The following is a 13860-nucleotide window of genomic DNA, read 5'->3' as shown; positions in this document are numbered from 1 at the left end:
CTTTGCGCGAAATTCTAAATAAACCAGTCTATAAAATTATAACAGAACTGTTCTATTTAGGAATTTAACTATATACTTATCGGGTTAGTACAGCTTATATAAAATCTTTGTTGAGGCAATAACGATTACTGTAATAATATAAATAAATTGTGTAAAAGGTAGGATTTTTATTATTATTTATCATAGCATTAACCCACACATTTCTTTAAGTTCAAAGGGCGGAAGGATACCTCAGCTTTTTTTTTCATGTATATATTACTTAATATGTCTTTAATGACTACTTTCTCTAGGGAGGAAGTTTATCAAATCACGCAACTTCGTTCAGACAGACAATTTAACTTTCAAATAACTGAATTCTTTATATACCACAACTGCTTACATCACATCGTATACATTGATTTTAACTTTTTTACTCCATGCAATACTTAGTGTAAAGATACAATACTTAGTGTAAAGATACAATAGTTGGTGTAAAGATACAATACTTGGTGTAAAGCTATTAGGTTGAGGAATAAATTAAATGCGAAAAGTAGACGGTGTCGAAAATGCTCGATTTTTGTCCACTTGACATTCCATTTAATGAGCTGAAAATGAAAGCAAAAATTAAAGACATATGAAAATCAAACACACCATCTATTAGAGCAAAAAATTATCTACCAAATTACGTGAAATATTTTGCGAAAGCGTTTCATTTATGAATATATTTGTTTAACTTGAAAAAACGCTCACGAATTATTCCTCAACCCAATACAATACTTAGTGTAAAGATACAATACTTGGTGTAAAGATACAATACTTAGTGTAAAGATACAATACTTAGTGTAAAGATACAATACTTGGTGTAAAGATACAATACTTAGTGTAAAGATACAATACTTAGTGTAAAGAGCCGACTTGTAAAAACAACATTGGGGAACTCGCCAAATTTCTACATAAAATAAATACGGGTAATTAGTGGGTTTTATTATGTTTTCATGATTTTCACTTTTAGTTTGTGTGTGTGAGGTTAATATGTTACTATAGCAGTATAACGAACTATTCATGGATATATATTTTTGAAAAAGCCTAAAGGGTAAATTTATTTGTTTGAAGTCAATTAAAAAACCACACAACAGACTATTTATGCTCTGGCCGCCACGGGATCGAAACTAGGTTTCTTGCAGACATAACGCTATGCCCCTGTGGGGCGATAAATTAAACAGGTTTCTCTAAGACATCCCATATTTATAATAAAGATTCGTTTCATTACAAAATGTGTGACAATAGAAATTTATGGGTAAAAATTATTTTTCTCGTCACATATTGTTATCAAGGTATTCCCTTTTATTTCTTGAAACTAATCCAATACGAAGTACTGTACTGTGACCTTTCCAAAGTGACCTGTTGGCTCAATCATAGAACTATACTTCGTACTTAACCTCAAATATAAAATCCCACCCAGCTGTCAGAAACGTATATTTAAATTCCGAGGAACAGTGCCTCTAACACAAAGCGTACGTGTCATAACCAAAAAGTAACTAAACACCCGATTTAAATGTGTCTAGTGGCTATCATGTTCGGACTGTGAATCTGAGAATCGTCGCAAAACCACTGCTTACATTTCGGGCCCTTTGTACGTTGTAAAGTGACGGTAAAATGCAGAGCAGTCCAAGAACTGACGGAGATTGTTAGTAAATATTTGCCTTTCTTTTTGTCTAATATTTCGAATTTAAGGTCGGCTATGCATAGCATCACGTGAAAATATGAAATAAACGAACTGACTCAACTTTCCTTTATTAAGTGTTGCTCCTTTCCCTGGGGGCCCGGCATGGCCTAGCGCGTAAGGCGTGCGACTCGTAATCCGAGGGTCGCGGGTTCGCGCCCCCGTCGCGCTAAACATGCTCGCCCTCCCAGCCGTGGGGGTGTATAATGTGACGGTCAATCCCACTATTCGTTGGTAAAAGAGTAGCCCAAGAGTTGGCGGTGGGTGGTGATGACTAGCTGCCTTCCCTCTAGTCTTACACTGCTAAATTAGGGACGGCTAGCACAGATAGCCCTCGAGTAGCTTTGTGCGAAATTCCAAAACAAAAATCCTTTCCCTGGTGACTTGTTTTACGCAGAAGCACATCGCACTGCTTAGAAGTGGGCCTCCACCTCTTCCATTTTTCCTGGGAGCATCGTTTTCATTTACTTATGTTCTGCTGTATGTTTCAATGATCTCTAAGAGACTCTAACTTTGCATTTTACTCTTCTAAGCATTTCTCATCTTAAGGGGTTTTGCTAGTTTATCATAAAAATACACTAGTATAGAGAGATACTAAAACTAAAGCCCATATATTTAGTAAAACAGGTTAAAGCATTTTACAAGTAGTTTTGGAATTACTTCAATAAATATCTGAACAGATAACGCAAAATCAGAGTTTAGACAAAATATTTTTATATAATAATTAGCTTCCTCCCTGTAGTTTATTTGAAATATTTTCATTCTATAGATTTAATGCAAAGAGATTTAACTAAATTCAACTTAGCAGTCGGAAAGTAAGAGGTAAAACATGAGAAAAGCTGAAAATTTGTTATTATTGTTAATTCTTAACTTATTTAGGTTGAAGATTCAATACAATTATTCGCGAATCTTAACATTTTATAAAGTTTGTGTTTTTTGTTTTTGAATTTCGCGCAAAGCTACACGAGGGCTATCTACGCTAGCCATCCCTAATTTAGCAGTGTAAGACTAGAGGGAAGACAGCTAGTCATCACCAACCACCGCCAACTCTTGGGCTACTCTTTTACCAACGATAAGTGGGATTGACCAAAATTATAACGCCCCCAAGGCTGAGAGAGCGAGCATGTTTGGTGCGACGGGGATTCGAACCCGCGACCCTCGGATTACGAGTCAAACGTTTTAACCCACTTAACCATTTTATGTAAATCAGTTTGATAACTGTTTCGGGTGGACTTGAAAGAAATTACAATATTTTCAACTTTGCTATAATGTTAGAAACTTATTATTTTCTTGGGAGGTGAATTTTACAAATACCCAAATGGGCTTGGCATGGCCAAGCGCGTTAAGGCGTGCGACTCGTAATCTGAGGGTCGCAGGTTCGCATCCCCGTCGCGCCAAACATGCTCGCCCTCCGAGCCGTGGGGGCGTTATAATGTGACGGTCAATCCCACTATTCGTTGGCAAAAGAGTAGCCCAAGAGTTGGCGGTGGGTGGTGATGACTAGCTGTCTTCCCTCTAGTCTTAGACTGCTAAATTAGGGACGGCTAGCACAGATAGCCCTCGTGTAGCTTTGTGCGAAATTCCAAAATCAAACAAACAAACAAATAGCTAATTGTATTAGTTTTAATTTATTTCATATTTTAAGATAAAGGATTTCCATTAATTTATTTGTAACAAGTTTGTAACCCTCACGTTTGTCTAGAACTTTGTGCTACCAGTTATTTTATCTAACGAAACCCGGCAAGGCTTTAATTAGCTAGCAAACAGATTATTTTTTAAAATAAGTTATGTGTCTAATATTCCTGGATGCCCTAGTGGTAGGTTGGAGTATTGAAGGTAATTATAATTTTGTGTGTTTTTCTTCTAGTTTTATTGAATCAGGAGTTTTCACCTGAAGGACCTTCAGGCGATGACTTAAAAATTTATGTAACATATATTACGAACAATCATAGTTTATATGTATAGGAGGTTTAGAACAAAAGGAAATCAGTCTCATCCGGTGTCTTTTTTTTAAAAAACTATAATATTCAGTACTGGTATGTCGTGGTACTTAGGACTCGGTTTGCAATTACCGTACGTGATCTAACCTTTAACCGCGTGAGCGTTTTATGTGATGGCCAATCCCACTATTTGTTGGTAGAAAGTAGTCCAAGAGGTGATGCTGGGTGGTATTAACTATCTTTCTTCCCTTTAACCTTTTACGGCTAAATTAGGGACAGCTAGCTGAAATAACCCTCAAATAGCTTTGCACGAAATTCAAAACAAATCAAACCAAACTATTTTTTGGGAACTACGTTTGTGTGGGAAAAATACCAACTAATCGAAATAAGTAATAAATCTGAAATTCATAAAAGTAAGTTTAAACCCACACTAGACTAACATACCTACCAGAATAAATGTACGAAATATACTGAACGTAAACAGAATCTATCTATCTATCAGGACAATAAAATATTTCGTCATGCTTTCCTTTTTGTGGGACTAATTCTTCCATGCCATTACAGAAGGTAAATTTCAACACAATGGTTGATCCCTGTTGACAACTGAATGGGCCAGGGTGAGAATGCCTGTTCCATATAATTCCAGTACACTTGTACCAAGAGCATATCATAAGGGTTCTGCTTGAATGAACACATTGATCACATTTAGTATCTCAAATAATCGTCATGGTACTACATGCAACATAACTATATAGAAAGAAGCTTGCATAAGATACCGGTATATGCTATAATAAATCAATTTAATAGCGCTCCTAAACCGCAGATAAACCTTGATAAAAAACAGTGTTTTACACTATATATTAAGATTTTGTCATACCAAGTCTCCAAAAAAGTAAAGAATTGTCACTACAGCAGATAGTTCGCATAAAAGCCTAATGCGATGCTGGTTGGACTCTGACAAATTGCTACAGACTTGAAATGCTCCCCAAAACTGTCAAGTACACCTTAGGTCGAAGGACCGAAACAGGTAAATTTTAAAATAGGAAAGAAGATGACAGAACACTTAAACTCAATAATGTTAATGTTATGTACCTTCATTTATTCAGCCTTTGGAACAGAAGGAAGACTGACACTGATCTTAAGCAGGAGATAAACGATCGTGTACCAAATGATATAAAACTATCGAGATCTACAGTATGAAAGGGACTTGACAAGAAAGGAATGTTTGCTGGTGTAGCAGCTTTAAAAATTTACTTTGATCTCCAAATATTATCAAGAGACTAAACTTTGCTTAAACGTGCAAAACTTGACTATTTAAAATCAAAAAAGCGTGTCATAGGCGGATTAGTCCAAGTTTGAAATATTTAGTCCATAATTTGGGTCGTACGTCCGGCTGAAGAAAAGTAAAAAAAATAATATCTCAATGAATAGCACCTAGTATGAAGCATGGAAGAAGCAGTGTAATGGTTTGCTGGTGTTTTTGTGCAACATAAGATATTTACAAAGTAGATGTAATAATGAACCAACGTTAATACTATCATACACTGCCCTATCATGTGGTTTGCGTATTATTGGAAAAGGATTCTGTTACTAAGAAGACAATGACCCTAAACTCTCATTCAACCTATGCAGAAGTTAATTAGCTAAGAAAGAAGCTGTTGGAGTCATTCAAATGATACAATGATCCCACAGGGCCCCTGATCTCAATCCAATTGAGTAGATTTTGGATTTAATATGTCAAAAACTTGATAAATCAAAAGTTATTTTCAAAGAAACTTTATGGGAAAGTATTAGAAACGCTTGAAGTAAAATTCCAAAGGGTACTTTGATTAAATATGTTGCAACTCTCTGCAGTTATTAAAGTAAGAGGGGAACGAAATATTAACTGTTTGCTGAGATCAAGCACTTCCACTGAGTTTCTATTGTATTAAATTTGAAGATTAATAAAACTTAAGTTTCATCCGTGATTCACCTTCTACTGCTCATTGAAAGTAGTCCGAAATCTAATTGTGATAAACGCATTAATCGGAAAACTATAGAATTTGACCAGGAACGTTTACAGATTTCGGACAATATAAACCGTTCAACTTCAGAGAATTAACTTCGGACGTTAGTATTTCTATAATGACATTAGATATCTTCCTCTGTGAAGAGTAAGATTGTAAACCGCGTTAGGCCAAACAAGAATAGAACGTTCCTGTCACTGTATTAACATAAAAATCACTTGTGTCTCATGGATGTAGATGAAAAACTAAATTCCAAACCAGATAGAAGGCTGAATATTATTTCTGAGTTTGTAAACTTTTTATATATAGATAATCATTAGTATTAACTATATGTAATAACCATTACTAGAGGGAAGGTAGCTAGTCATCACTACCCACCGCCAACTCTTGGGCTATTCTTTTACCAACGAATAGTGGAATTGACCGTCGCTTATAACGTTTTCACGGCTGAAAGGGCGAGCATGTTTGGTGCGACCGGGATTCGAACCCGCGACCCTCAGATTATGAGTCGAACGCCTTAACAAGCTTGGCCATACCGGGCCTTATATTTGTGATAAGAAAGAAAAGTGTATGTGTAGGAGAATCAAGCTTGTTGTAATAAATTTTATGTATTTTAACACTCCTGCGAAAAGACGTTTCTAGTCCTGATTTCTCCAAGCCCGTTCCCCTGGATGTGGTTTCGCTATATAGTAGATAGGGACAGTGGGAATCTCGTTAATCCATTCATTAATGGATTTAAATAGCAATTTCATTTAAATACAAAATTATTAGCCTAATATTAATAACCTTTCAAGTTGCTCTGGGGCCTATTAGGCCCCACTTTTCGTAGGAGTGTTAAGATTCAATTAACTTCTAAATTAAAATTAAAATTTCCTGCTATATGAAACCGTAAAACGTAAGGTACGTAACATAATAAATCGGAGGCTCGACCGACGTAAATTATAACACGTAACTATACATGCATATTGCTTAAACAGTTTTAATAACATCGCTCCAAAGTGATGTCACTTTGAGTGTTAAGACAGATTTGAGGGAAACTAGAAAACTAAGGTGTTTTTTTTTTTAAATCGTAAAATTAAATCACTTTCGACTTAACTTACTCTTTGTCTCTGACGTCAGGTAGACTCCTATGAAGAGAAATAAGATCACTAACGTACTGATTAAAAGCATTTTTATCCCACCCTTCCTTAACCATAGCTTGCTGAATCTGAGTGAGGTTAGTCAGTCGAACTGGTTTGCCCATCTCACCTAAGCCGTCAGGATCTCTAGGAGGAGGAATGACTCCATGACCCCGATCACCAGGTGTGTCACTATCTCTGTGACGCAGTCCTGCAGATTGTGGATGTGCTGGTTCCTCTGGGAGATTATTTTTAGAATCTATTTTATAGCCTTCTTTAGCTCTTTCTAAGTTCGGTATGTTTTTATCCGTGTTTACTTTCTCGTTGTAAGCTAGCAGCAACGTGATCACAAACCACGTTACAGGTGCAAGCACCAGAACCTTGAGAACGAGACTACGTCTTCTGGGAAAGAAAGTCATGCTGACTAGTTTGACACTATTATTCGAGAGTACGGTACAGCTGCAGAAAGCACGTGCAAAGATGTAGGAAACGAAAGCACCCGTTATGTATGACGTAACTGTCACGTTTGAGACAAATGGAAGCTTGTCACCTGTATAAAATAAAATTATTTTTCTTTACATCCAAATAAAGAAAGAACCAAAAAGTTACACAACATAAAAAATGTTTAACGACATGTCTTTTTTTCCTCACATGTGAAATCAACAATAAAGAATTACAATAACACATTAGATTTACATTCATGTATAAATATATGTTAATATGAAATATAATTCTAAAAACTGATGTCTATAGTTCAAAGTAAAATTAGTTATATAACATCTTCATAGCAAATTATAACATCAGCTAAATGTACTACTCAGTAGAAACGAGGCTTTTCCTTTTCAAAATATATACCAATTGTTCTACTCCATTTTGATTATATTCAGACACTGTTAATGATCGAATAAAAAATTATAAACGATCATTATGTTGAAATGTATTTGTAAATCTATTTTTAATTCCTTTTTAATTTCGCACGAACTTATCGCTGGCGATCTGTGCTATTTGTAAATGAATAAGTGTGTATGTATTATTTCGAATCAAAGGAAGAACATTATCCGAATAATAACAAGCTATTACACTGTAAAAGAACATATATATCTGTGATAGCATTATCCTACAATTTGTCTTTGTCCTAATACTGAACAATTAATCTTAGCGGAACACTAGATATTATGCAAGTACCTTGACTGATTTAGCGCATAACGTGTCAAGTTTTAAATCACTATAGTTAAAATACTCAATGAAATTACGGCTTCCTTTGCCTGACTTTTCAATTTCAGCAGAGCGCTTTACTTGCGTAAACCGTTTTCAGGTTTTATTTTTCTTTTCATAGTAATCATCCCTAAATAACTAAGCTAGAATAAATTTACTGTCGGAGTATTACATAAATACTGATATTTCACGTCATACCAACAGGCGCAGAGGAACTGATTGAAAGCACTGTTCAAGTATGTATCATAATATCCACAGTTGTATCTCGAGTAGATAAAATGGCTGATAGTTAATATTTATTCATGTATCGTCACAGTTGGAAAATAATCACGTTACAATATATACCAGTCCAATGACAAAAATATCAAACACTAGCGCCTGTTGTAGCCCCGTTACGAAATGTATATAGACCTGGCATGGCCAAGCGCGTAAGGCGTGCGACTCGTAATCCGAGGGTCGCGGGTTCGCGCCCTCGTCGCGCTGAACAAGCTCGCCCTCCCAGCCGTGGGGGTGTATAATGTGACGGTCAATCCCACTATTCGTTGTTAAAAGTGTAGCCCAAGAGTTGGCGGTGGGTGGTGATGACTAGCTGCCTTCCCTCTAGTCTTACACTGCTAAATTAGGGACGGCTAGCACAGATAGCCCTCGAGTGGCTTTGTGCGAAATTCTAAAACAAACAAACAAACGAAATGTATAAAACGAGACTTTACCATGAACGGATATATACCCTTCGTGTACCTTCATGTACTAGTTTCTCTAAAGATACTAAATAATGTATACGATATTGCAAAGATACTAAAATATTCCAGTGTTCTAAGCCACATTGCTTATGTATGAAAACCACTGTTATGAATCACCTAATTGTATAGAAATAGGAAGAGTATTTTACCTTATCTAATCGGAGGGTTAGAGAATATTGTATCTTATATAGAAGAGTAGCCTATTTTACCTTATCTAATCGGAGGGTTAGAGAATATTGTATCTTATAAGGGACCGCAAGGCTGAAAGGAAAAGTCAAGTATAGTAAAGTTTAATTTTTTAATACCACTGACACTCTCTGATTGGCTCATTACAGATGTTAAAAGTGTTAAAGTTTGTTTTGTGACAGGAGGAACTGTGCGTTTGAGTTGTTTTTTCTTTCCCTTCGCGTGAAAGACTTGTTAAATTCATGTTTTTTGAGTTATTTTACTGATCAAAATAAACCTGACAACGTAACCAACATGTTTTAACACATTTACTTAAACTGAAATGAACTGAAGTTAAAACATAAAATCCGATTTTTTGTGAAGTTGGTTATTAATCGTTTGTTCTGGCGATAACATTGTGTAACACTGTCTTATCTTATAAAGGCTAACACCAACATCTTTAGTATTGTAACAATGGTGGAAAACAAACATATACTGAAAATCTTGGTAGTAATTTTATGTAAACAGTTTAATCTGTAAATATTTTATGCCAAAAAGTTCTCAATAAACTTCCAGTGATGTCATGCAGATTCACAGAAGAAAGTACCTTATAAAGGCCAGGAAGTTAAGTCACTCGACTCTCGGATTACAAGTCGAGTGTTCGAATCCATGTCACACCAGCCGTGGGGGCGTTATACTGTGACGGTTAATCCCACTATTCGTCGTTAAAAGAGTAGCCCAAGAGTTGGCGGTGGGTGGTGATGACTAGCTGCCTTACCTCTAGTCTTACACTACTAAACTGGAAACGGCTAGCCCTCGAGTAGCTTTGCGCGAAATTCAAACAAAACAAACCGAGTTTTGAGATGAATTATTCACCTCGTTTATCAGCCCATCAGTCACCTATTCGAGAGAAATTTCGAGACATTATTTCTCTGTAGCAACTGCACAGGGTCGTTTGTAATTTTTGCGAAAACGACCAATCAAGTCCTATTGATAGTGTCTCGTGTCTTTTATAAAGAATCCGAACGCATGACAAATGCAGAATTTCCATTAGATCAGACTGTGTCCGAATGCTGTAAGGTTAAATGATCTTTATTTGGAACTACGAGTTTTCCAATAGCCGTGAATTGTAGTTTTATAAAGAAATAAATAAAATAACTATTGGTTATATGTAAAGTGGGGAGCAGGGGCAATACCTAAAGCAATATTCATTTCTTTTTTTTTCCCTTCATGTTCTGTCCTTATAAAGACACAGGCGAATTTTTTTATGTATCAGAGACCAAACACTAAAGTTCCTGATTGCAAACACAAGTTTTCGCAAGTAAATAAAAAATTTCGCTTCGCATCTACCAGCGAGTTTAAGTTCAAAAGAGATTTATCAGCTAGACTATTCTTTTGCAATAAGAGTTTGCGTGATCAACATGGAAAGAGTTGTCGAGAAGCTAATAATGACTTGTTTAAGTATAGACCTTATTTTGTTTGCTTGTTCAACATTCCACTAGACACCTCCTGCATGAATAATGTTACGTGTACAGGTTTTGTTACCTGTATAGTGTTTTAGTTCTAACTTTACCATTGATCTATGAAACAATGTGAGTATTGAATCTCATCGAGCTTGAACGTGTATTAATAGAACTGCTTCCAAGAAACATGTTTGATTTGTAATTGCAAGAACGTTTTGTTGTCAAATTCGTAGCTGCCCAATGTACTCCGCCCATTGTAGGGTAAAATCCTATGTTTTGTACTATAAACTTTCAAACTTACGACAGGCTTTATAGGAAATGGAACAGAAAATTTGCAGTTTACACAAATCAATAATAACAATTTTCTGTTTCACGCTTACAAGTTATACAAGGTCACGTTCAAAATAAGTAATCCTTGTTTTCCACACACACACACACAAATATATATATATACAGCGCAAAACTAACAGATAAACTGTGAAATGGTCAGAGATTGTTATTAAATTTGTTTAACATTACATCACTATGTGTTCGTAGTACCTAAAGAATTTAGAGTTTTGAAAATCTTCCGTGTTGTTAAATTTAACTTAGTGCAGAAGAACTGACTCTTTTACACGGTTGAACAAATAAACGTATCAAATTTCACAGTTTCAGAAAATAAACATGAGAAACTAGTGAAGTGAAGTGAAAGAGGAAACAAAAGTCATCATTATAAGACGACCTAAAAATGAGTCATTTTTTATTATTAATATTAAAATAACAAATTATATATTTTAAACACTAAAAATTAAGATATACTTTCACGAGCATAATGCCTAAATATAAAATATTCATAAAAAGAACATAAGTGTTGGATTTAAACATTTCTAAGACAGATAACTTCTGCTATTATTCTACACACAGAAGACACATGCTAGGAAGGTTTTTATCCATAACACAAATTCGTGTCTGGGGAAGGTTTCATATCATTGTCGTAGAAAACAATTCGAGTGGTCAGCCATTGCAAAACTGCCACCTTTTAGAGGTTTGGTGGCGTGACCTCCTTAAAATTGTGAAAAATTAATGCTATGGGATTAAATCTTGAGCCATTTTAACTACACATACGGCCTGGTATGGCCAGTTGGGTTAAGGCCCAGATAGCCCTTGTGTAGCTTTGCGCGAAATTCAAAAAACAAACAAACAAGCTACAGATACTGCATACACACAATGTAATTTATTGAGCAAGTTTTAATACTTAAATTGTAGCTATACATGCCATAAAAAGTGGTTAAGCCGCGACTTGATTGGCCTTACTACATCGTACGCAAATTATTCGTAACATGACGTAAGGCGTAAGGGTGTTGTTAAATAAACTTGTTTTTAAACTATTTCCTAATTATAGCTATCGAAATTTTGAAAAACAGATATTCATCAAAACCACAATATCTAGCTATACGCCAAAATCACACCTAAAACATGATAATTACAACGAAAACATGATATGAATAAAACTAAATTTGTTCACTTTAACTTTCACACATAAAAAGATTTGGTTTGAATTTCGCGCAAAACTACACGAGGGCTATCTGCGCTAGCCGTCTCTAATTTAGCAATTTAAGACTAGAGGGAAGGCAGCTAGTCATTACTACCTATCGCCAACTCTTGGGATACTCTTTTACCAATGAATAGTTGGATTAAGCGTCACATTATAACGCCCCCACGGCTGAAGGAGCAAGCGTGTTTGGTGTAACGAGGATTCGATCCCGCGACCCTCGGAGTACGAGTCTAGTGCCTTAACCATCTGGATATACCGGGCCCAGATGAAAAGTATTCCTTACATTATATCGGAAGAAAACAGACAATAAATGAAACCAACCACTTGCAAAATATACTTGGAATGTACATCTACATTTCGTAATAAATAACTTAAGATCACGATACTATAACAACTTTAAATCAATGCGTAGTTTAAATAATTGTAAATTCGTAAGGAACACCAGACAACTTTCGTAAAAGCTATTTCTGCTTATTGTTTTTTCCAGACGTCAAAATGAAATGTGACATTTTTTAAAAACATAAAATTTCAAGTATGAAGGCAGTTTCGCTCGCTGAAAGGGATTTTTCTCAGGGGAAAGGGGTTCCCTCTTAAGATTCTCGAACGGACTTGAGTAAATACATTCAGCGTTTCTATGGATAAGAATAATGTTTGAATTACATTACTGCGTGAAGAAAAAGACAGTGTTTTTAGTATTTTCTGAATCCTTCTATTAGGTATATGATCTCCCCTTATAGTGAAAAGTATCGAGCAGTGGGGAGATCATATACCTAATATCATACCGTATCATAAGGACTGTTTCAGTGAGAGCGTCTTGGAATGAATTTGCAGTGAACCAGATACGTTCACAAAAGATCGCCACAAGTCCTCCCGCTTGGAACCCAGATCAACAGCTAACTTTGCAATAATACTTTCAGTGTTTGTTTGTGTTGTGTGTGTGTGGATAGAGCAATTCTTATTCTATACAAATGCACACTAGAAGAGTATTGCATCAGTCACTGATCCTAATAATGTGCTTATGTCTATACCCGGTGCGTGTGTACAGTAATCAAATCGCTGAAACAAGAATTACTGTTTATCTAGTCTTAATAATCAATTATCTCACAGAAACAAACTGAAAACAAGACAAAAACATTCGAACTACAGTAGATGGATAAAAATTTGAAAATGCATTCTAAAGCGACGTTTTATAATACTCTCCATAAATACAGTAATGTGTATCCAACAGATTAGAAAGCACTCTAATAATATGATAATAGAGTATTACTTTAAGGCTTGGAAGAAATGATTTAAATTTTATCTTATCTATAAGCTAGACATTTCAATCGAGAATAAACATTATTTAAAGTAAAGTTGAAAACGTCTAACTCTTCGCAAGAACTCTAACTTTGTAAGAGAGAAGCAATAAGATCCAATGGAATACGAGGTTATCATAATGATTTTAACAGCTTTCTTTTGTAACATGCAATGGTAACTTCAGGACTAAAGGCTAGATGCACAGGCGTCACATAGAGCACGACCAGACATGGCGACATGAACTGTAACGACGTGGTGAGGTTTCAAAATCGTTTTAATATTACATACTCATTTTTTGTACACAAGCGTCTCATATTTATTTCCTATTACTAGCAAGTATTTTAATGACTTATATGAGTAGTGGTTTATGAATTCGGGTGCAAAGAAAATTACATGTTATCCAGATTTTATGTAGTCAGAAGGTTGATTGTGAACAGGTGTTTTAATTTTGTCCACATGTTTCAAAATATTTGTTCTTTATAGAAATGATAGATAAAGTAAATAACACTTTTAACACTTGCCACACGAGCATCTTTCAATACTGAGACTAAGATGGTCAACAAAGCGGGCGGAAATCATTCCGGAAACTGGTGAATTGCAGCTATTTCGATAAATGTCGATTAATGAAGCCAGCGACAATGAAAAACAACGGCGTTAAAACAAAATGGCTGTTAGGAATTT

General features: G+C 35.5%; 1 protein-coding gene across 2 annotated transcripts in view; it reads right to left on the bottom strand.

Annotated features, from left to right (window-relative positions):
• Positions 1-13860, bottom strand: part of LOC143246419 (putative polypeptide N-acetylgalactosaminyltransferase 9) — a 130566-nt gene that overhangs the window by 47836 nt on the left and 68870 nt on the right. For both annotated transcript variants that reach the window (XM_076493095.1, XM_076493093.1), the window contains exon 2: positions 6749-7316. In XM_076493095.1, the coding sequence (XP_076349210.1) occupies positions 6749-7185 (437 nt within the window). In that variant the 5' untranslated portion in view covers positions 7186-7316. The remainder of the gene's footprint in view (positions 1-6748; positions 7317-13860) is intronic.

The sequence above is a fragment of the Tachypleus tridentatus genome, chromosome 3, assembly GCF_004210375.1.
Source record: "Tachypleus tridentatus isolate NWPU-2018 chromosome 3, ASM421037v1, whole genome shotgun sequence".
NCBI lineage: Eukaryota > Metazoa > Arthropoda > Merostomata > Xiphosura > Limulidae > Tachypleus > Tachypleus tridentatus.
The sequence above is the reverse complement of the archived record's forward strand: the minus strand, read 5'-3'. Positions and strand labels throughout refer to the sequence as shown.